This window comes from Oreochromis aureus, linkage group 7, assembly GCF_013358895.1.
Source record: "Oreochromis aureus strain Israel breed Guangdong linkage group 7, ZZ_aureus, whole genome shotgun sequence".
NCBI lineage: Eukaryota > Metazoa > Chordata > Actinopteri > Cichliformes > Cichlidae > Oreochromis > Oreochromis aureus.
Window position 1 is genome coordinate 50,101,070 of NC_052948.1, and position 25,807 is coordinate 50,126,876.

At 39.8% G+C, this 25,807-nt stretch overlaps 1 protein-coding gene across 1 annotated transcript; it reads right to left on the bottom strand.

Moving 5' to 3' along the window:
- Positions 1 to 1,246: 1,246 nt before the first annotated feature.
- aif1l (allograft inflammatory factor 1-like) lies at positions 1,247 to 12,885 on the bottom strand. Its single transcript, XM_031754609.2, has 6 exons — positions 12,709 to 12,885; positions 12,453 to 12,514; positions 10,821 to 10,887; positions 6,626 to 6,667; positions 6,010 to 6,172; positions 1,247 to 2,765 (listed from the first exon to the last, which is right to left on the bottom strand). Exons 1-6 carry the CDS (start codon positions 12,731 to 12,733, stop codon positions 2,678 to 2,680), a joined length of 447 nt encoding a protein of 148 aa, XP_031610469.1. The 5' UTR covers positions 12,734 to 12,885; the 3' UTR covers positions 1,247 to 2,677.
- Between the last annotated feature and the right edge of the window lie 12,922 nt (positions 12,886 to 25,807).

Genomic DNA, 25,807 nt, shown 5'->3' on the forward strand with positions numbered 1-25,807 from the left:
TGTCAGCACTAAGACAAAGGATGTGCTGTAATCTAGCATAAGGATTCCCACTTCAATGGTCTGCCAATCTTTATGACTGTGGTGCCATTCAAGGACACTCACCTTTGAATATAAATTACTATTTATCAAGTGAAATCTCTGTTGCTAGACTCCAATCCAAAGTGCAGACTTTCATCTGTAATTCAAGCAGTTTCACAAAATTGTTTAGGAATTACAGCCGTGTTTCTACATAGCATTCAATTTCCAGAGACTCAAAAGTAGTTGGACAATCTAAAATAATGTTTAATATTATAATAATGTCCCCAACCTCCCTCTGAATGCTGTTGAGGTGGGAGTTATGGGGATGGGGGCCTTTGCTATGCCTTCCCAGCGCACAGCCAGGTTTCAACTTACAGGCAGCAAACTGAAAGGATACAAGGACACCTTCCCCTGCCCGCCACCTCTCACTGAGGGCAAATCCAGATTGGAGTCCAGCCTCTCTCCATGAGAATCCAAGCCATGCAATGAGGTGAGGCGACTAGCCGGTGTCTCTCAACCTCATCCACTAGCTCAGATTCAGAAGACATGTCCCAAAAGCCAAACCTTGATAGCTGGAGAAAGTACCACCAGGGCCTCCGCCTGACTCACTTTTGCAGTCAATTATTGCTTATAGCCTTGAAACCACTGACATACTTAAATGGTTTCCTCTCTTCATATGTTACACCTTCAGTTTCTGCTCCTTTGGGGGTCTCTCTGCCTTCGGTTTTATTTCAGTAAATGAAAAGCAAGCATATGTTGGGCTGACTTGACCCCTGAATATCTCATTTCTTTGTGATGAGAAACAAGCATTGCTTTCTGATCTGCTTCGCAACATTTAGCTGAATCTGAGCAGATGTTATAGCCCGATACACTTCAGGTTTCATCTTGGTGGTTTTATCAGCATTCACATCATCAGTAAACTGTAGTTACACTGGCAGCCATACATGCATGTCATTGTCTCCACTTTTTGACAAATGATGTGCTATGATTCAGATGTAAAAGTGGTTAATGCAATACTTTTGAACCATTTTAATTTAAGCTAGAAGTCAGCACTTAAATCACTTCAATGTTTGATTTAAAAATCCACTGGGCTCCTGTACAAAGGCCAAGTTACAAAAACTATATCACTGTTCAAATACTTACAAAACTAACCATCTGAAACTTGCTAGCCCTAAAATCTTACCACTTAAAGACAAGTTTTGCCACAGTGAACAACTCAACACTTGTACCCAGTGTAAGAAGACTTTTAATTGCTTTGGTGTCAGCAAAACAATGTGTATCTTAACAACACTAAATATGTAAAATAACCACCAGACGAAAGACAGTATAATAATGGTGTTAAAACATGTTATGTGTCAAAGTACCAATTCCACAGTAAATAGTGTTTGTTAAAAGAACATTTATACTGGGGAGACAAACACAGTCATAAATTACTTAACATGTAGGAGAAGAAACCATGTTAGAGATAAATGGCTGGCTTATGGAACAAGACAACTCGACAAAGACAAATAACCCAATATCAGGTTACATTTTTTCAGTGGCATACAAAATAAAGGTTAGAAAAGGAAAAAAAAAAAGAACAGAAAAAAAAAATCCATATGTGAACCTCACTCACTCGGAATATTGTGGAAACCAGTAACAAAAAATACATCAGACACTTCAACAAACATCATTAAAACTCTCACCAAACACTAAATGATAGCATCTCACGGTTTTCTTGAATTCGTACGCTAAAAGGACTGCTTGAACTGAACACTAGTGTGCACTCCCTCCTCCAAACTGTGTAAGCTCTACAGTATCTGCATGTTGAGGCACTTGGAAATAATATGATTGTACTATGTGTAGTATAATATGTACATCTGTTCTGCTTGCGTGCCTGTAAATCAAACTTGGACTAGCGGTTCTAAATCGAGTCATATTTACTGCTTTTCAAGCCACATAAGGACACTGAAAGTCAACAACATGCCTTATCCTTTTACTAACATTGTGACTCACAAAGTACAGCAAGTACACACATGTACGCCAGTGTTTTCTTTGATATCATAAAGTGGGAATGATAACGTGGTTACTCATTCCAGATCAGTACTTTGACTCAAAAGGGGCTTTAGACCCAGAGGAAGTGGGCAGGGCTTGAAATCTCTGGCATCTGATCTGAAGCAAAGATGTTGACCAAGATAAGCCTGGCAGGAATGCATGAAAGACGGCTAAGAAGAGTGCAAAAATGTGTTGGAATAAACTGTTCATTTTCCTTGTGATTTTCCAAAAGCATACTGCTCTAAATAATTAAAATCAATGTGTCAAAAAAAACAAAAAAAGGAAAAACCGTGGAAGCAAAAGGGACCTCTGGAGAATTTTGAGTCTTCCCTTAAAATGCAACCATGAAACACACACTACAAAATGTAATTTATCAAGCTGATTACAAGTTACCAATATCACTGCTACATTTTAATTATAGGAGGGAAAAAAGAGGAATAAAAATATTCACAGTCAAACAATTTTAGTGAGTTTTGGGCTCAGTCTTTCAAACAGAAACCTCACACACATATATTCACAAAATGACGTTCTTGATCACTGGTCCCACATGAATACGACACTCCACATTATTCCACATAGCTATTGATGGTCCCTCTGCTCCTTTAGCAGCATGGAGGCCTAACACTTAAGGAAGGCTGGCGATGTCCCGCTTTGGAGGTGGTCCGGCCGGCTTGCAGGGAGAGCCATTGGCTTTGTCTTCAAAAACCAAAACTCTGTGGAGAGAGATGAGTCATGGGCGGTTAACACAATATCTCCATTTAATGTTAATTTGAGCGTATTCCAGCAGGCAAGTTGCACCCTCTATATGTCCATCACAGGGCCAGCAGAGCAGTATTTACATCATTGTCACCATGCGTAATTGCAACTCAATGCAATTACACATGTAAATATGACCAAGACGGCTATCTGAAGTTCAAACCCAGCCTCAGAATGGGAAACAAAGGTGATTTAAGAGAGTGTGAACATGACAGGTTGTTGCTCCCAGTGGGCTGGTCTGAGTAGCTCACTTTTAAAGGCTGATCTACTGGGATTTTCCCACACAACTATCTGTAGGATTTACAAAGAATGGTCTGAAAGAAAATATCCAATAAATGTTGATGAAAATCTGTTGTTAATATAAGAGGAATATAGCCAGATTGCTTTAAGCTGATAGGAAGCCCACAGCAACACCAATAACCACTTTAACAAACAAAGAATAATACAGAAGAACATCCCTGAATGCACAACAAGGCAAACCTTGAACCATATGTGCTACAGCATTAGAAGACCACTCCTATCAGCTAAGAACTGGAAACTGAGGCAACAATTGACACAGACTAACCAAAACCAGACAGATGTTTGGATAAATGCTGCCCGGTCTGTTGGTTTCTTCGACATTTGCCCATAAAAGCATAACTCCACCCTGTATCAACAGTTTAGGCTGGTGGTGATGCAAAGGTGTGGGAAACATGTTCATCACAACCTTTGGACCCATTAGCACCACCTGAGCATCTTTTAAAACCTCACAGTATTGTTGCTGACCAACTCCATCCCTTTATAACCACACATCTTCTGAAGACAAGATAATCTTTCATGTCAAAGCTCAAATCATATCAAACTGGGTTTTTGAACATGACAGCAAGTTCAGTGTGACCACCAAAATCACCAGATCTCAATCCAATAGAGCACTGGGATGTGGTAAAATGAAAGAGTCACACCAAAGATGTGCAACTGGCAAATCTACCACAACTATGTGATGCTATCATGTCAATATGGAGCTAAATCTGAGGAATTATTCTGCACCTTGCTGAATCTGTGAAATGAAGAATTAGGACAATTCTCAAGGCAAAACAGTACTAGCAAGACCCTAATATAGTGCCTTGGCATGTTTCCTTCAGCACCACGGAGAGAGGCATAAAGACTGTAAAATATTAATTTAGACGTAAATTAAAAAGACTGACAGTAGACACAGGATGTAGCAGTCAGGCAAGAAGCAGCTGAGCAATAAGTGAAAGGAATGGAATGAAAGGAAACCACAAAAGGACAGAGGGCAACAGTGGTTTAGACTGGACACAGCAGAGTGAGTGATCTGACAAGAGCTATTCAGAGCAAATGCCTGCCTTTAACTTCCTTTTTTGGAAAACTCTGCAAAGCTCCAGTAAGCTCATAAGGAGTAATGATCCCAGTGATGAAACAGGCACTCAGCAACTCAAACTCTGGCACATCCCTCTGACCACTACTCTCACTCATTTTTCTTCACACTTATGACTTGTCTGCTATTCTACCCGTCACCACTAATATTCATCAAAGTACAGATTGAACTAAGGGGTTTTTATGACCATTGTGGGCATCATGTTCTGTCACCATAAGGATGTGTGATTTTTACAGAGATGAGCACACATCTGTATTTTTGTTTTAGCGCACAGATGTGGAAAAGTAAGGAAAGCATAAAGCATATTTTAAAAGGGGTTGAGGTGGGAAATCTTAATAGCAGATGGTCAATAGTTTCAAAGGGAGCGACTCACGTGGACTTTGATGCCTGTGCAGCCAGACCGGCTGCAATAACATTGAACAGACTCTGTTTAATGTTATGGCATCTATGTGTGTTGTTTAATCAGTGTGACTTTATTATCTGATAAAGACACCATTACACTTATCTCTTCAAAGAGCAATGTCTCCTTTGCTGCTCTCCTGCAAGACCTTTAACAAATCACCACACGGCTCATTTGTCAATCAAAATCTTGGTCTAACAAATTATGACTGTTTTCTTTTGTACTTGTGCACTGCACTAACACTAACTGAGCCCAGTCGCGGAGCTTGGTCTCATTCATTGCCCTCTAATTACAACTAAAATCAATTATTGTCCTGCCAAATGCTTTGAATAACACCATTCTAAAGCCGTTCTGTGGCCTCTGCTTCTCCCTCTTATATCCTTTGAGACCAAAAACACATGAGAGGCCTTGTAGACCTTTGCTGTTATCAGCAGGTCCAGTAGGTTGCCATTTGAAGTTGGAAAAAAGAAAACCAAACAAAACCAAACACACATACTACAAAGAACCAAACTAAAGGTAGTTAACCATACAGATGATAATTTCATTTTTCTGCAGAACAAGAAATATGCATGTATTACATATATTAGAAAATGTAGCCAAATACTGATAATGATCAACTTTATTTCTGGATGCAACAACAGTCTTACTAGAATATCAGCAAGCAGACAAGAGAAACAGGAAGGGATTTAAACCTTTATAAATAGCAGCTGTGGGATTATGGGATACACTTTTGAACAACATTTGAGTGCCAAGGAGGAAATGCTATGCATTTTCTCTGCTTGCTGTTTTTCAGGATTATAAGATTTGTCTGCTAAAGGGTCCAGCCAGCTTAGCCTAGCAGAGCTGACACGCAGCAGCCATTACAGGCTCTGGCTCCTGTAGGTTGACCTAGTGCAAGGCTGCTTTAAAAGGCTTACACTGGCTACATTAACCCATTTAAAAACAGGTGCAAATATCATTTTATCCATTGGGAAACATGAAAAAGTTATAATTACATATTCTATAGACACCATTTCTATTGTAAAAGGTACATTTTACTGACACAGTATGATAAATTTTGGTGGCTTTGTCAGGCCTATGCAACCATAAGTGGTTAATCAGCCTATGCTCAGTACCCTAAGATTAGGATCCCCACTACAGAGGAGCTGACTATGGATAGTCTACAGAGATGGGTTTTGTTATCAAGCTGATTAACAGCCAGTGCAGCATGTGGGCTGTGACATCATCCCTTGTCATCCCTGAACCCCCTGCTGTTTAAGGAAGCGACTGGCTGACACAGCACACAACACATATCCTCCCTATTAGACATGTGAACACAAGCAATTAACCAGCACACAGTCGTACATTAAACAAAATATCAATGTTAAAAAACAAAACAAAAAAACAAACAAACACACATGCACACACACTAAAAGGGTTTACTTACAATTTGAGCACAGCTGAGCGCTTGCCGAGCATCATCTTGACAAAGTCCCTGTAGTTGATGGTGTTGCTACTACCACCCGTCACCTCCACAATCATTTTTTTCAACTCCAAGTGGGTCTTGGGCACTCCTAGCTTCTCCATCATCCGCTTGAGACCCATCAGATCTGAGTTGACAAATGGATCCATGATTAGCAGGAAAAGGTAAATCGCTTACCTATTTATTTAAGTGCAAGTCTTTCTGTTCCACAATAATATGAAGGAAAAAACTATTATGGAAATCTAATATTAATTGTGCAGAGACCAGAAAACTGAATAGGGGCTAATATTCAGAGATATTACGCTGACTGGGCAAGTTTTATAGGACATACAGGAGCTTGTTTTAGGAGCCGCTAACAAATCCAAATACTACAGTTGGCCCCACACCTGTTCAAAAACTTCCACAACAATGGACAGTACAGTCTCACTTTACATGCTGCACACAACAAAGAAACATGAGCCTGTTCAAATCCTGCGCTCACTGGGGGCAGACAACACACACACAGTATTAATTACTGTTCCCTAATGTCAACATGGGTTTGAGCGACAGTTGTTATCTGGGTTGTTTTTTTATTACTCACCAATCTCTCCTTGGTCGTTCAGGTCAAACTCAGCATATTTATCTGCAAAACGAGCACAGGAGATTATTACCAACAGTGGTAGTTCATTCCCCATCCCCCCCACACATCCACACCTCACAGTACAACACACTAACAAGCACCAACCTCCAGAGAGCATATTACATGTCAGCAAAACAGTTAACACACTCTGCCCAGTGATCTCAACATCTTACACTGTGCTGACAGCTGACCTAGCAAAGACATAAACAGCTGATGATGACAGGTGGGTTTTTGTATGTGTGTTTTCCCACATCTCTGAGCAGGAAGCAGGCAATCTGGCAGCTGCAGGGAGCCGTGGCAGGCAGATTAAGAGTCAGAAGGTCAGGAAGTTAAAATAGTACTTTAAGTTTTAAACAGAGTGAAAAGAAAGATGTTTGGACCCTAAATCACCAAGCATAGCAGCATGCAGACAGTTCATGGGCTGCAAACAAACAGACTCTATACTCATTTCACTGTAACAAAACAAAAGATGTAATTACTGAACATTCAAGACACTAACACTTTGTCATTATTGAAAACACCTCCTTAATAACTCCTCATTAATTAGTGGTTTCAGCTAAAGAAAAAAAACAACTTGGTATTTATGAGAGACCACATGTTACAAATTTGTTTTTTAAAATGAGCATAGAGCAACATTTACCATCAATTCTTGGAGGCAAAATCTTATATGCAGTGAAAACTTTAGGGGGAATAATCTAGTATCATCAATTTAGCATCCTTCAAAATATCAATTAGGGACACAATCTCTGCAGCTATGATGGTGAATAAAGATCTGAAAAGTTGACAGTTTTGGCAACATTGTGACATCATGAGGTAGCTGACCTATGACCTCTGAATATAAAATTGAAATCTGAATTGAAATTTAATTGGTTTTTCTTGAGTCTAAGTGAACTATTGGGTCAATTCTGCGAGAAATCCCTCAGGAGATATCACAATTGTGAGAATGGGACAGATGGAGGGACAGCATGAAAACATAACACCTCCAGCCGCAGCTCTTACAGGGGCATGAAAATCTCATCTAGGACTAAAACAAGTCATGACTTTCATCACTGATAATTCAGACACTTCTTTTCTTCTTTTTTTCCTATTGGAAAAAAAACACTTTGCTGTGTCATACCAAAAGAAAACAATTCACACATTTTAAAACATGGAACTGAAAAAGATTGTTGCATGTTTTCAAGCTTTCATTTCTAAACTGGGATGGAATGAATTGGCCTAAAGATTACTTTTGGTATATCATTGAATCTAAGTGGTTTTAACTACAGACAGGCTTAAGAATAAACAGTAATTATTAGCAACTGGATTTGCATTCACTGATAAAAGCACAACATCAATGAAGTGACTGCTTCTTCGGAAGCGGACGTTTTTCCGCTTATGCCTGAATTTCTGTTCCCTTTTTGCTGGAAGAGCACTTTAGTCAGATTACACTTGCTATTTCTGTACCACAATGGGAGGTCTGTGTGTGTGTATTGGGAGGGACAGAGAGAGGGTACTGTTAACTGTGTGAACCCGTGGGGAGTGGGACGGGACAATGCTGACCCTGTTCGTAAACTCTGAGGAGTGGGCCTCCGCACACACATGCGCGCACACACACACAGCAGTTTTTGAGTGGACCACTTGTCGTAGTGCAGCCTGTTGATCATCTGCAGCCACAGAAAACGGCTCAACTGCACAAAACTCAAGTCTTCAGTTGCTCCTCCTGACCTAAATTCTTTTAAGAAAGTGATTCTAGAAAATAAATGGCATCAAATTCTCAACAAAGCCTTAAATATACTTTATTTTCTACTTTTCTCTGACATTCATAAGGAGGTCTGAAGTGTAAGTTTGATTCAGTCAAAGTTGTTTGTTTGTCTACCACCCACTTAGTCAGCTCATCCAAAGGGATTTTCCATTTTTAAAAAAGGAGGGTGGCTTGCTGATAAAATAGCTGCAATGGACAGTGACCTCACTGACTTCCTCTGCCACTTTGGCCAACATATAAACACAAAGATTTCCCATCACTTTAAAAGACCCTAACCCCCAGGGCAGATGGCACCGTCAATTAGCTTCTGTTTAGAAAACAAAAAAAACATGACCTCAGTTTTCTTTTTGATTTGTCTGAGAGTGTTGAAAAAAACAAAACAAAACAACAATCACCTGTGGAACTCTAAGCAGAGGTACAATGCTCGTTTTTCTATATTTTCACAATTAGTTTAGAAAGGGGAACTGCTAATGGCTAATTCTAAGCAAATACAGGCTATATACTTTAGCTCAATCTGTAGTTGATTATCAGGCCCATCTTTTCATTTTAGTCCCAGATTAATCTGTGTTTACTTTGCCAAGTGGCCGCAATTACCAGGCAAGCAAACAGAATTTGTGGTTGCAAAAGTTTGTTTTATTTAAACTCTTTAAATGTAATCAAGTGAGTTAATGGGAGTGAAAAACTCAGACACAGGTTGATGCGTTCTGTCCTCTTTGGGCTTCATTATGGGCAGCAGTGGTTCAGGAGGTAGAGAGGGTCTGACTGATGGATTGATTCCCTAGCTACTCCAGTCTTCAAGATACTAAACTCCAAGTTTCCCTGGACACTTCTCCACAGCAGTGTGTTCACAAATGTTAGACAGGGTTCTTAGGTATGAATGTGTGTACTGATGATTCACCACTGATACTGGTATGTATTGGACATGGCAGGAGTTGCATCGGTGAATCCCTAGGGCTGAAGTAGCTAGGGCTGTATTCTCCAGGTTGATTAGTGGACTGGTTTGTTGATACGGTCTTATTTGACCAAATACTCATTTGTTGGATAACCGCTGCTGTTAGAAGGATAAAAGACCTGTACCGATGAGTACAATGTATGTATGTACAATGCTTGAGAGTGTGAGCATAATAGAATCAACACTTTTTAATATATTTGGTCTAAAAATTGTCCCCATCCAAACTCTGGGTCTAAAACTTAATTTTTCATTAAAACAGAAAAAAAAAGTTTTCACAGTGGTAATTGCTCAGAGCATGAGGCTTATTAGTGTTACTCCTAATTAGTTAGAGTGCTGAAATCACCAGTTGAAACAGCTCTATTTTAAGAAATCATATTAATATAGGAAAGCACACATTGGTCAGCTCCAAAACTTATTTCTGTAAAGTAACTTTGTTAATGTGATTTAATATGTTTCACACACTATATTTCCATGTTTTTTTTATATTTAATTTATGCTAATAAGGCCAGTAACATGAGTACCCTGTGGCTGATTAAATTAATCTAGTGACTAATTGACAGGAATAACTACATTCAAACATGAAAGTAGTAACAAGTGTCCAAAAACCAAACAAATCAATGAAAACATCAGAGTCATCTGAATATCCAAAATTAATTAAAAAAAACCAACAACTTTCTGTTGGTTTTATGTAAATGTTGAAATAAAATATGACATTTTATCTTGTTTTTGTTCCATGTGCTGGGCTGCAGTGAGTCGATCTGACTGGTAGTTAAAAGCAGTGTGACCTTTAAGCCTCTGGGACAATGTGGAAAAGACAGGAGGGGGGAGGAAAAAAAAATCCAGCAAACCTCCCAGGACCCGGGTGCTTGGTCCCATTTCTGTTTATATATTACTGCTCCATTTCCTCCAGCAAGCATGCAATGTAAGTAGGACACTGGAGCATTTTTTTTTTCTTCATTTCAATACTTATGCTGCTTTTTGCAATAAACTGGTGTTTTGGTCTGGGGTGAAACCGATAAAAAACTCAAACCAACTGTAAAAAAAGAAAAAAAAAAAAAATCTACATGCCTTAAATGTAAATGCAATATCTGTGGAATGGGGAAGGATTCCTTTTCTAAATTGTGCAACCCTTACTCCCGTATTCAGCAAGTATCAATGTTTTTATTCCCGTTCCCAGGAGCCAGGAGTTTACCCAGGAAAGCTCTGAATATTGCAACAACAAGCAGAGTCACGCCCCGGCACATTCCTACCAGGCCACTGAGGACTTGGCCTTACAAATGTTTTAGAAATCACTGCAATCTGTCTTTCCCACAGAGAAAAACAAAATGCTGAAGACTAAAGGAAAGTGTGTGTGTGTAGCCTGCCAAACAAACAAATATTTAGGCTAAGACAAAAGCCAGGAAAAGCCCCAGCCACACCACTGCAGATAGCCATCAGCTGAAGGAAGGGCTGGATTTGCTTACTTTTGAAACCTTCCAACTTTTCAGCCAGGTCTTCTTCATCACTGTATTTCTGGTCTTCCAGGTACTCCTGAGAAAAAGGAAGGGGGTAAAACAAAAGTAAAGCTGGTCATCAAATACAGGTTTCTCAAGTTTGGATGAAACTGAGACTACTTTTATATCTTCCTTGTCAGATTCCAACGCATTCCCCACACACAAACAGAAAACTTTCAGCACACCAAATCTGACTGCGTCCTGTCCAAATTTTGAACTGGAGAGCAATGACTCCCTTTACTGTTGTTACTTACCACTGCGTTCATTAAGTGGAACACCTCGCAAGGGTATAAAGCTGCCCGAAGGGAGCTAATGTAATGAAATTATAATGATGCAACATGGCGTGTGGGAGTCATCCACAATCCTTGCAGAACAGAGCGAGAGCCAGAATGACAGAGCGTGCCGTTGTTCTTCGCGCTGACCTCTGTGTGTCTATCGAGCTTGCAATTAAGTGTAAAGAGGATAAACACCACGACTGGACCTTTATCAGGGATCCCTGACTCAGCTGTGCTGAATCACACTGCAATCTCCCACACAGAAGTGTCCTGCTAGTCATCTTCGTTATGTGAACAAAGGGAGTGCCAGTTTTATGAGTCGTGAAAATCTACAAGGAACAGTTAAACCGAAATACAGATATGTGGATTACACTTTACATTTATGAGTAAATTATACTCATTTTATATTGTTTTCAGTCATGAAAAACAAGAAGAATTGTGACAAAATTTACTTGTCACTTTACATGTCTTGCACATGTTATTAGTTCCTCACTTTTCGATCCTTTAAAAAAATCAATAGAATACAGAACACTGCTGAGATTTGAGATCAGGAACTACAAGATGCACTCATGATAATACAACGGAATGAAATGGATGTCACTGTACAAAAGAAAATCCTGGATTTAATCACAGAATAACTGATATTTTTAGACAGAGCCGCTTAGGAACCAGGGGTCATCTCTCTAATGAACAAATAAATACAAGCACAGTAGTGGAAACTGGGACTGCTGTGCACATTAATGTCACAGGCTCCCTCTTCCCAAGTGACCTGCTTTTTAAAAAAAATAAAAATAAATGTATATACATGTGTGTACATTTTGCCAAAGTAGAGGAGGAAAACAGAGATTATACAGACATCTCGTCAATCTGTGCGGACTACTACGGCTGACGAAGCGTGGTAAACAAAGAGCTCATTGTAACACCTGTTTCCCGTCGGCACACGGAGCAGAGCGGCAATAAGATCGCCACGAAACGCGTTTTAAACGTTTTCCCCATTGATATAATCAGGTCAGAGGGAGACGTTCACGGTCCTTTAGCACAGAGCTGTGTGACAGCATTCAACAAGTGCCCCCCAGACCCTGCAGTTGGTGGCGGGGGAATCAATAAAAATGCATCATCAACAGCATGGTCACGGCCAGCTTCAAAACACGAGACAGTGGCGTTTTGATTTCTTATTCACCGCACTCCTGAGACAGTTAACCGGGAATGCACCGAATCCTCAAAAACGAGGCCAAGGCCAAGTCAAGTGTGCGCGAGCTCATTAAAATTCAAATTACCGTGAAGTGCCGTTAGAGAAGCTCGTGGCAAATGAAGAGAACACGCGTACCTGGTTTATTTCTTCCAATTTTTGCCTTTGCTGGTCCTTTAACAGCCCGAAGGCTTTTCCACCTGCAAAACAAAAGAAAGTGAGGTTATTTTTATTAAATAGCTGGTTAATACTAACACAGGCTTAGCCTGGACTGTAGCCGGTCGGCCTGAGATGCTCTATTGTAAAGACTGACGTTAAGCTGTAGCTAGCCACAGACATAAGCAGATGCCCGCTAAAGGGGGGCACGGCAGTCCGTAACCATTTTATTTATTACCTTGGAGATTTTTACTTGAAGGCATCCCGGAATTTATCTGTTATGTAAAAATCCAGAAAATGAAAAAAAAATTCCGAGCCAGAAGGCTGCCGCAACTGTCCGCCTGGGAGATACTCCTATTTAGAGAATGGGCTCAATAGGCCACTCACTGCACCGGTGTCAAAACAGACACTATTATCAACGGAACATCCGATCAGTCCTTTCAAAACAAGACGTTGAAATCCCAGAAAGTTTATTCTGCTCTTCTGGAAGTAGTGTTTTCAGTGGGAGAAACGTCACGCACTGAACTGGAGAGTGACTTCTTCAGTCTCAGCTGACTTTATAAACAGCACATTTGCATAATGACTGAAACTAGCACCAGTGACTAACAATGAGCCGTGAGGTCAGTTTCATGATCAAATTGCCATGACTGCAATCGCAGCATTGTAAGATGGCGATTCAGCGATTCAGAGATGGTCTTTTCCCTTTTCACCTAAATGGCCTCCTTGACTCCCTGCACAAACCAGCATTCCTCCCTGCCCAGGATGTGTACATCTCCATCACTGAAAGGGTGGCCACTGGCCTGTAGGTGTGACTGCAGAGTCCTGGCCCAAGGAATTAGCTCTTCTGTGTTGTTTCAGAGTTCTAGCGTGCGGTATGTTGATGTTCGGATTTTGATTACTTAATCGGTTGTTAAAATAATGAAACAGATATCAATCAATGACTTCCAGTTTTCCAAAGCCCAATGTGAGGTCGTGAAATACCTTACTTTGTATTATTTTGCCAAACGCAAAAGCTTCCCACTGAGATATTATAGGCACAATCTGCATCAATGTTACGAGTCTATTTAAAACACCACGCACATTATATGGCACAGCCACATTTCTTCTGCTTTATTAACAATCTGCTCTTATTTTGAAAGGTGAAATATCCACATTCCGGTATCACGACGCAGAAACGCTCCTCTCGTCAGTGAGTGATGCGCTGAGTAAACTGGAACGCCTTCGCCATCACGTGGCCTCTGAGGAATCTGCTCACAATAAGTCCGTGACCAAGACAATACACGGGCAATGAAGGGTAAATATCCATACCTGAGCAAACAAGCTGACTGGGATGAATTAAAAGGTGAAATAAGTGTGCAGAAATACATTTGAGGTAAGATATCTATACAAACATCTTTTTGAAACAATCGCTCTATAGTAAATAAAAAATTACATTAACATATTATTCCGCAAAACTGGATTTTAGCACATCCAGTAAAATGTTCACTTACTCCCCTGATTTAATCTGACTCGCCGTCCTTTCATCAGATGAGGCTTTACACTCTTAGGCAGGATGTGTTATAAAACGACGCTGTGTTTTTGTTCCACGTGTAACGAATTTTGTGTGAATTTTAACACGTGTAAAAAAACAAAAAAGCAAAAAATTTCTTTCAAAACAACACGTGTTGTGTTAGATCTGACACACCATGTTATTCAGGCACCAAATGTGCTAAAATTTAACACATAATACAAAACACAACTTAACGTTATATATGAAAGTACATGATGTACAGCATCAGTGTGGAGGAATTTTAAGGTCATGCCAAAGAATCTCAACCTGATTGAAGTCTAGATGTTAACTAAGCCACTCCAACACTTTTATTTTATTTTATTTTAATATTATTTTTGAGTCATTCAGAGGTGGACTTGCTGCTGTGTATTGTATCACATAACTCAGGTGCTCTTGAGCTTCAGTTCAGGGTAGTTCAGGTTACAGGTTCATTATTTTTTATGTTTTTCTTTTTTTCCCCCTTTTTCTTTTGGTCAGCTTTGGGTTGCTAGAAACACTGTAGATATATGACATAGCGTTATTATTTGTTTGTTTCGGTGCTATTCATGCATTTATGTATTCCCACTGAACATTATTTATGATATCAAGCCACTGATGCATGCTTGATGGCAGAGAGAGTATAACAGAGTATATGGAGAGCTATATAAATCACTTGCTCTGCAGCACATTTTCGATGCTCGTGTGCTCTATTTCTGTTTCTGTTGGCCTGTCAGTACTATTTATTTAAAACCGACCGCTGCCTGTCATTGCAATGACTGAAACTAGACAACTAGATACAATTAATTATTGCGAGCGATTATGGTGCAATTACTGTCTATCAAATGCTGACAAATTTGCATAAAAGTTGTAATATTAGTATGCTAATTTTATTTCAAGGTATAACACAAATGTCACCATAATCAGAAAAAAATCCCCCATTAGCAGTTAGAACAGTTCTTGTAACATATGATCAGCAGCTGAACTGAAAAGAATCAATCTGCATTTAGACCATTTAGATAATTAGTGGTTATTTGTAGAAACAGAACAAGAGCAAGATATACATTTATGGTGTTTTTTCATTTAAAGTAAAAAAAATAAAAATAAACATAAATAAATAAAAGCAAATATAAGCTGATAAAAACCCAGTATGGAGTATTATTCAAAACAGCTGGTTTTGGATTGTGGTTGAAGAAACATGAAAGTTTTTATGATGCTTCATAAGTCCCTTTTTATAATGTTTTATTGTCTAAATGACTGATCAAAATTAAAATGACTGCTACAGGATTATATGATTTTATCAAATAATCAGTTAATAATTCTTGCTTTTTTGTTGTTGTCTTCCTGGTTTAATGTGTTTTGATAATGTCAGAAGTGGTTTTGCCAAACATCATGAATTTCATATCATTGCATTTGTTTCCTATTAGACCAGGTGTGAAACTCATTTGAGTTTATGAACCACAAACTATCCAAAATGTTCTCAAGTGGACCGGACCAGTAAAATCACTGCATAACAAAAAGAATATTTCTCTTTCTTTCATGTTAAGAATTACATTTTGAAAGCTTTCACTTGGGTCAGAACAACAAAATTTACAGCCTCATGCCAAAGTGATAAGAACCCTTTATACCATTACATTAAAACTTTGCCAGACAACAGAAAGCATTATATCTTATTAAGCTACTTTACTTACCTAATGAGATTCAGCAAGCTGACATTGCCAGAATAAATGATATTAATAATCAGAATGCATGTTATTGAAAAATTAATTGCAATTAATTGCAATTTTCTCACATTGCCTTTGTGATCTAGTGGTCCGAATTTGACTCTTTGCAAGACAGTTGTGGCCCCCAGGGCACATATTTGACACCACTGTACTAGATAAGTATGCAACATTTTTGGCATAGGTAACTTATGAAGTTTTGGGTTATGACCAAAGGTGTTTATGAGGTCAAAAAGACATTAAGTTTGATCACCAAATTCTAATAACTTCCAGTTCACATTCATAAGACATTCCTGAGATATATTGCCTTCAAAGGAATGCAATACAGAGACTATCTAGGAACATAATACCTTCAACCACAGCTGTGGCTGGCCCAGGGACAGAAAAATAACTCCCAGACTACTGACTGATAATGAAAATAAATGTTAGGTGCAACCCTAAATCAAAGTGTGACCACAAAGTTGCAACATGTAATGTAAAGGCTCACTAAACCAGTGGTGTCAACCATAAGGCTCGGGGGCCAGAATCGACCCAACAAAGACTCCAATGTGGCCCGCTGAACTGCTTTGGAAAATGTGAAGGAGAGCATAAATTTTGGACTTTTCACTGAGTGTGACATCTTTTCCTACTAATAAAGACATCTCCCGGGCTATTCAGATTACACCAAAATAAATAAGTAATAGATAAACAATGAAATGACAGAAGAGTTCCTGTTTTTCTTACTGCTATATACATTTCTTTGTTCTGTTTTTCTAATTTTGCCATCCCTGCGCTAGACAAACAAACAGACAGCTGATGTGGTGAGAGCACAGGGAGGAAATAAAGTCAGATCACATCAGTTTTGCTTAGAAACCTGAGTAGCACAGATTTGCCTCAGTCAGCTTTGTAGTCTATATATTTTTTACTTTTATATCTTATACCAAAAATATAGATGTCAGTGTGGACAATCAGGGAAAGGAAACTGCAAAGAAGTTTTAATTGGCTAAGCTCCGTCAGTGGTGGCACCGGACGTTTGAAGAGTCTGGTGGTGTCAGTCCTTTTGTCTTAAGGGGTGTCATTTTCATTAACTGTGATATAGGCATTGTCAAAACTTCTTGGAGTGTAACTGCAGGCCTTATTTTGCCCGATTAGCCCTTTTGATAAACTTGAATGTGTATGTGTTGCTTTTTTTTTCTTCTGCAAAACATTTTGAAGTGGCTCACTTAATTGATTGGATGACACTTATTTGCACATGGAAATTCAGGGGTGCTATTTGAAAAGCATCACTACTTCTGTTAAGGGCCTTGCTGCAGTGAATACAAACACAGAACAAAAAGGCAGTTGTGGGCAAATCCTTTATCAGAAGTTGGAGCATTTTGAAATGTATTTCTTTTGTCATTAAACAAAAAGGCTACACAGGAACATGCCAGACCTGTTTAGCTAACAGAAAAAAATGTATATGTGTGCTTGTACATATATTCACACAAGTTTGCATTTTATAGGCTGTCAGAAAACAGGCATTGTATTATGTTTGGTTATGTGACTGTACACCCACAACCTTCAGGAATTTATGGGCGCATGCATGCTTTAAAATTCAGTTTGTTCAGTTTGCCACAGTGGTTTTAGTTTTATTAAAGGAGACGCTGTTAATACTCACCACAAAAAAGCTTGATTGGTCTTCAGATGGAAAGCCTAGACTGCATCGTATTAATCAGCAAGACTACACTGGGAGCCCTTTTTTTAACATTCATTAATTCAGTGTTACATCACAGGGCTGCTTGGTTTTAAATAAATTATGGCCTTGGCAAGACCACAGTCTGGTACTAAATCGCACTTGCGATGCACTTTCATATCATAATGGGTTGCCCTCCCAGTGATTTTCTAGCGTTCTCATATTTTTGTTGATGTTCAGAGATGGGAACCCCGCAGAAACGTAGCCTGTAGACGAGCCATTGAGATTCAGTCTTGACTCAAAGGTGACATTTTATGCTTTTCATAGCAATGGCCATAGCTTCAAATAATGAGGTCAGTGTATGTAAAAGTAATCCCTGTGAGGCAAAACCTCAGCCTAAACACTCGCGATTCGACATCTATTCTTGTGCCTCGCTTTCTTTAATATAATGAAGGATTTTCTTTTACCTTTGAATCATGCAAAGGTACCCTAGAGGACTCCCAGAAAAAAAAAGAAATATGGAGGTGGAAATGAGCATAATCGGCCCCCCTTTGAGAGCTGCTTTAATAGTTTTTTTTTCCACCTCTGTGCAATAGATCTGCACAGCTGCCTGACTAGAATGAAGTTTCATCCTACTGCAGAAATTTTAATCAGGTTTTGTAGTGTCTTTGTACTGCACTCACAATGTGACAAGATTAAGAATATCAGAAATAATGAATTCTAAATATGGTCTTTGCCTGTACCATTTCCTGTAAATACACAAAAATATACTATAAATGCACTTGGACAGCACTTCCATGCTGATGTTTGGTAACAGTATCCCCTGGGTTAACATCTTCAGATGGAACGGTTGTGCTTAGAGTAAGAGCAGTTAAGAGTCATACATAATACATTAGTAGAGAATTAGTAGAGAATTTTAAAAAAAGGCATTAGTCTTACGTTTTATTATAGAATAATACATTTACTGGCTACTTCATTAGCTAGAATTAAGTTTGTCAACTTAATTCTTGTTGACAAACCCCTTCATCACCAGCATCAGCCTCAATGGTTATGAGATAGTTTCATATTGTTTACGCCAAATTCGGACTAACATGTGACTGTAGCACAAATGAAGACTCATCAGACCAGGCAACGTTTTTCCAACATACCATTGTTTAATTTTGGTGAGCCTTTTGTGACACGTAGCCTGAGTTTCATATTCTTAGCTGACAGGAGAGTCACATAGTGCGGTCTTCTGCTGCTGTAGCCCATCTGCTGCAAGTGTCTTGATGCATGGTCATTCATCCAGGTAATGAAATTCCAGAAAGTTGATTGCATTCATCTGGATGTTGTGATCTCAGAGGGAGAAACATTTTATCACTCATCCAAGCGACTAGAGAGTACAGGTGTCCTCAGCCTTATATCTTACAAATCTTTAATTGCAGCAATACCCCAAGTATACCTCCTAGGCACCTCGTGGGTGAGGTGTTCTGAGCATGTCCCACCGGGAGGAGGCCCCAGGGCAGACCCAGGACACACTGGAGAGATAATCTCTATGTGCTGGTCTGGGAACGCCTTGGTGTTCCCCCGGACAAGCTGGAGGAGGAAGCTGGGGAGAGGGAGGTCTGGGCTTCTCTGCTTAGGCTGCTGCCCCCGTGACCCAATAAGCAGAAGAAGATGGATGGATGGATGATTTATTTAATTCACTTAAGTGCTGAAGCTGTACATGCGTACATTTCTGTGTATTCCATTTTCCATAAAGCAGCCAGCAGTTCCAAATTCACAGTGGGCTGTGGTCTGTTACTTCAGATTACCAGTATAAACTGCTCTTGCAAACCTAGACTCTGGTCCTAGCTATCTATAAATGTCTACAGTGCTACAATATGTTAACGTTTTTCTTTTTTTAAAGAATATTTTCAATTGTTCCTTCATCTATTTATTTTTTAATTTTTTAACCCAAATATGAATACAATCTGTGCTTTTCACCAGTCTAAATAATGCATATTACACATGTGTTTCTCTTATGTTAAACATCTGCTGAAAATGTGTCCTCTTACATCAGAGAAACAGAACTCATTTGATTTCATCTTCAGCATTCTACTTTCTTTCATTCTGTTGAAGTTGTATTGGTAACTCATTAAAGAGTATTCATAACCAGCCACTTTGTACGTACAGTGAATGAAAGGGTTGGGTGAACTAAATAAGCTTGAATTAAATTGAGCTATTAGAACTGAGTCGACTCATATTGATCAGAGAGTTTGAACAACAAGTAAAAGAAACTTAGATTAACCTGAAAGGAACTAATGAGGGTTAACTGGTATTTAAAAGAAGTCAGGATTTAAAACCAAACCTTTTGTTTTTTGGTTGTTGTTTTTTTTGTCTTCTTGTTTTATTTAAGCCAGGGCTGCACTTTCTCACCGATTCTGTTCATTATTTTTATGGACAGAATTTCTAAGTATAGCCAAGTGGTGGAAGGCTTTCACTTGGGTGGTCTCAGAATCTCATCTCTGCTTTTCGCGGATGATGTGGTTCTGTTGGCTTCATCGGGTGATGGCCTCCAGCTTGCACTGGAACGGTTCTCAGCCGAATGTGAAGCAGTGGGAATGAAAATCAGCACCTCCAAATCTGAGGCCATGGTCCTCAGCTGGAAAAGGGTGGAGTGCCCACTCTGGGTCAGGGACGAGTTCCTGCCCCAAGTGGAGGAGTGTAAGTATCTCGGGGTCTTGTTCACGAGTGACGGGAGAAGGGAGCGGGAGATCGACAGACGGATTGGTGCTGTGGCTGCAATGATGCAGATGCTGTACCGGTCCGTTGTGGTGAAGAGAGAGCTGAGTGTAAAAGCAAAGCTCTCAATTTACTGGTTGATCTACGTCCCTACCCTCACCTATGGTCACGAGCTGTGGGTTGCGACGGAAAGGACGAGATCGTGGATACAAGCGGCAGAAATGAGCTTCCTCCAAAGGGTGGCTGGCCTCTCCCTTAGAGATAGGGTGAGAAGTTCACCCATCAGGGAGGGGCTTAGAGTAGAGCCGCTGCTCGTAAAGAGCCAGTTTTGGTGGTTCAGGCATCAAGTCTTTGTAAACAGTACTCATAGCTATTGATCAATGGTCATGACAATGTGTATATTATTGATCAAAGTAAACTCACAGTCCATTAATTAGTCAGTGGTGCTAATTTTGGCTAGTATGTATCATTAATGAGGTTGGCAAAACCTGCAGCTGAGACTGAAGAAGTCAATTGGATGAGTGATGAAAAGTTTTTCCTGCTGAAAGCGCTGCATCTAGATAAGGTTTGACATGTTGTGCATTCAGAGATGCTCTTCTGCATACCATGGTTGTAACTAGTGGTTTATTTGAATTACTGTTGGATGCTAAAAGCAGTCTGGTCATTCTCCTCTGACCTCTGGCATCAACAAGGCATTTTCACCTAGAGAACTGCACCTGAATCGATGTTTTCTCTGTTCAGGAAAGTTCCCCTTAAACCCTGTGTGGAAAAATGCCAGCAGATCAGCATTTTCTGAAATACTCAGACCAGCCTCAGACCAGCCCCAACAAACATAATGTGCTCAAAGTCACTTAAATCACCTTTCTTCCCGATTCTGATGGGTAAAGAAAGGTGATTTAAACAGTTTGTCTTGTCTGCATGCCTACATGCATGGAGTTGTTGCCTCGTGACTAGATGACTATTAGATACTTGCGTTAACAAGCAGCTGAACAAGTATCTCTAATAAAGTGGCCAGCGTGTGTAGGTTATGTTGCACTTACAGTGCACTTCTACAACTAGCAACTTTCACACACCCCTTGTTGTTATTCTTTCCCTCGAGATCGATAGGTCCACAGTGAACATCTGGCAGGTCAAAGGTCAAAGGAGGTTGAAGCCAGTGCAGAATGAGAGAACTCCTGCAGCGTGAACACACAGAACATTCATGTGCGGCAGACATACTGAATCTGAAAGGTATGTGTGTCAGGGGTGATGACAGAGTTGTAGTGTTGCATTCAAAGTTGGAAAAGAAGCAGAAATGTAGCAAGGCCTCTGCAGTTTCATGTAGAACTGAGACGGATGTTACGACCTGACCGCAGGGCGAACAGGAGGGAGAGAGTTAAAAGGGCAGGCAGCAGATATCACTTTGGAAATTAGTTTTTTGGCTTCTGTACAGAGAAATGGTAATTCTGAATCACTAGTCATACAGGAGGTTGTGAGAAAATTAGGTCAAGGTTTAAAGGTTAATTGTATCCTTGCAGGGCATCCTTTTCTTTCTCTCCCTTTCTTTTTTTTTAAATCAAGAGGAAAAAAAGAGCAGTGAACCAAATATAATGGAGTGAGAAAATACAGAGAGGTGCAACAATTTCAACAGGTCATTCTCGGAAAGCTGTCGGATAACCCGTCACTGCTGACACCTTTTGTAAAAACTATATTTTGCTATGAACGAAAGAAAACAAAACCATAACCTGTACTTCACATATAACACAAAACATTCCACCCAACAGATGGAAACAATCTGAAACAAGGTAAAGAATGTTTCGCTTTGCTTTTCTTTTTCTTGGGTGTACTCAACATCAAACCCACCACACGGGGGCAGCATTGATTCGTGCTGGCATTGCCTCTCAACGTGGCCGTCATTATTACTGCAGGCAGTATATAATTTCAAACACAGAAGGTGTGGGAAATCTGTAACAAAACATTGTAAAGAAATACTAGCAATGAACTCAAACCCGATCCTTGTATTCATCACCGGGGAGAACCGGACGGATCGATGCGTAGTTACGCTGAATGCTGAATCCGAAGGAGGTCAGTGATACCGCTGGAAAAACTGGTAAATCATAACAAAACATAAATGCTGAAGAGTGGTCAGTAAATATTCTTAGAAGAATATGTGCTTCACTGAATATCAGATTTTGTTTCATGCTGAGCTGTTGAGCTTCCAAAGACAAATGTGTATCAAAAAAAAGGGAATGGATTGAAAACAGGAGTGAACATGGACTTAACCAGTGTGTTGTGTTAGTGTACACAGCCATGAAGACCTGAAAGTAGATCCTATATTTATTTAAACTATAAGTATTACATTCTTATAAAGATCTATTAATATTTGGGGTGAGTGAAATTGTTAACTGAAGCAAAACTAACAAAAACAGACAATTGGGCAAAATGACTTGCATTAATGTCATAATGTTCATTAAATCATCTAATTTCTGTAAATAACTTCGGGAAAATATGTTGTTATTTGTTGTTATGTTGCAATTAGCTGCTAAATAATGACTAATGCACTGCTTTAAACTATTCATTAGTGTTACTGATATTCATTACCTTTATCTTTGATTACACCATGCAATCGCATTACAGCATGAATGGCGATCATCCCTAATTACTCCTTACAGGAAGCTCATAAATGTAAGATCATGTTTGTAATATCCTTCCAAACATTCATCAATCCGTCTGTCCTGTTGCTCAAGTTAAAGCAACAATGGCAGCAGCAGACCAGCCCTGTGTGAGCTGGTAAATAATAATTGTTTATTCTGGTTCAGCATCATTTATTACGTCTCCATCTCTGCCTCGGAGAACCGATTTTTCTGCCTCTCTGACAGGATTTCCCATGTGGGAAATGTCTTTGCGGGTGTTTTCTGCACACCGGTGTGATGGAAACATCATCAAATATTTGACAAATATGAAGCTATTATCACTGCACCAGATTACACTTACACATTTATTATGCACGTTTATGAATGCATGGACAGATGAGGGCCAATCTGAAGAAGTGGCAGCTGGAGCCCAGGTTGAGGAGGGAAATTAGCCTTCATCTGGAACAATCTCATTGTTTCCCCCCCCCCCAAAAGCTTGTTGCTAGTGTAGGTGAGTGTCAGAACTACAGCTGACCTCTAAATTGGGCATTGTGCCTCGGTTCCAAGTGCAGCCAGGTCCAGTACAGTGCCATATTTCTGCAGTCAACTAATGTCAGCCTTCTTCTCCTGTTTAGGAATAAACAGCCTTTTCTTGTTGTGTTGCAGTCTTGAATTGCCATTTTATTATGAAGTAGGTGTGTGTGTGTGCTGGTGATACTTGGAGGAACATGAGCTTCTTTTAGGGACACTTGAGGGAAAGCAGTCTGCTCAAAGAATCGTGCCCAGAATAAACAAACCAGGAGCCAGGCATGGTTCATGTTCTTACCCAAGGTAATTACCCCTGATCTTGATGGACCACGTGAGCTAAATGAGCTTAAAAAAGATTAAAGTGTTTGTCAAATTTGCCACCTTAAATATTGACTCTTTTCTGAGGTTACCACTGTAGCGGTCAATTCAGGACTGGTTTGGAAAAATTTAGCGTAATATACAAGTGAAGTTAACCTTGTGTGTGTGTTTGTTTGAATTTGTTCTCATGGAAACTACAGCATGTGACGCAGGGAATGCAGTGACAGTCTCACACTTGATAAAGAGAGAAAAGCAGACGATGAAACGAAAGCCCGTGGCTTGTTTTCATTGCAGTTCTTTGGAGGATTGTACATGTGTAAATGTCTGTGTGTACGCATGCACTCTGTACGAGTACCGCACTTTGAAATGTCATTGTAGCAAGATCAACAAGCGCTGCATAAAAGGTCTGAATATGGATCTCTAGTGAGCTTCACTTTTGCTCTCTCCTGCGCCAGTATTTATTTATTCTTGAAGGAAAACTGCATTTATCTTTTTTTTCTTCCATTATGTAGTTCTCTTGTCAACCAAATACATCTTAAACTAGCCATCTGTGAAACAAATAAGAAATCACTTTGGATGTTTCCCTGTCTCATCAATACTCCAATCTGCCAGCACATCTTTATTTCTTCACACTATTCCTTTGCATATTCGCAGATACACTGTATTGCCAAAAGTATTCGCTCATCTGGCTTCACATGCATTTCAACTGGAGTGACATCCTGTTCCTGAGGCATAGGGTTTAAAATGAGTGTGGCTAATCCTTTGCAGCTAAAACAGCTTCAACTATTCTTGTGAAGGCTTTCCACAAGGTTTAGGAGTGTTTATGGGAAATTTTGACAGTTCTTTATGAAGCACATTTGTGAGGTCAGACACAGATGCTGGACTAGAAGGTCTCAGCTCAGTCTCTGCTCTAATTCATCACAAAGGTGTTCTGTCGGGTTGAGGTCAGGAACTCTGTGCATGCCAGTCAAGTTCTTTCACACCAAACTCACTCATTCATGTCTCTATGGATATTACTTTATGCATTTTGGATGAAATTGTCCAAAAGGTCTTGACATCCTGAATCATTAAGACTTCCTTTCACTGGAACTTTACACTTGATGCAATGCCAAACACAGATTCATCCATCGGATTGATGGGCAGAGACGCGTGATTCATCACCCTAGAAACACATCTCTATTACTCTTAGAGTCCAGTGGTGGTATGCTTCACCCCAACTGCATCCAATGCTTTCCATTGTGCTTGGTGATGTGAGGCTTGTATACAGCTGCTTGGCCATGGAAACCCATTCCAGGAAGCTCTATGTACTGTTCTTGAGCTGAACTGAAGGTCACATGATGTTTGGAGGGCTGCAGCATTTGAAGCTGCAGACAGTTGACAAGATCTGCATGGACTAAGAGCCTCAGCATCCGCTGACCCTGCTCTGTGATTTAATGTGACCTACCACTTTGTGGCTGAGTTGCTGTCATTTCCAATCACTTCCACTTTGTTATAATACCACTAAAATTTGACTGTTGAATATTTACTAGTGAGGAAGTTCTCTGTCTGGACTCGTTGCACAGGTGTCATCCTATCACAGTGCCATGCTGGAGATCCTGAGAGCGACCCATACTTTCACAAATGTTTGCAGAAGCAGTCTGCATGCCCTACCATGATTTTACACACCTGTGGCCAAGTGATTGGAACACATGAATTCAATGATTTAGATGGGTGAGTGAATAGTTTTGGCCTGATTAATCTCCTATTCCTGGCCAAAGATTTGTTATTCTGTTTCTGCTGATCCCCACTGTGCATGTTCGTTTAACTCAGATGCCAACTGATATTTTAAAGCTGAAAAGATCAACTAGCAGTTCACTGGCAGCACATTTAATATTTTATGAAGCATTTAAACAATCTTTATAGCAACATATCAAATATTCCATCTTATCAAATGTGAATATTGGCTAATATTCAATAACATTTGGCCCTCACTACACCTTTTGTCCTGCCATCCTCCCCTCACCTACAACTGGTCGTGGAAGATGGCTGCCCCTCCCTGAGCCTGGTTCTGATAAAGTCTTCTTCTTGCTAAAAGGGAGTTTTTCCTTCCTGCTGTCACCAAGCATTCGTTCAAAGGGGGTTGTTCAATCGGTGAAGTTGTCTCTCCATCATTGTAGAGTCTTAACCTTACCACATAATGCACCTTGAAGTTACCTTTGTTGTGATTTGGCAATATATAAAATATAAATACATTTGAACTAAATTGAATTAATATTTGCTTTCTATGATGGTAAACTCTA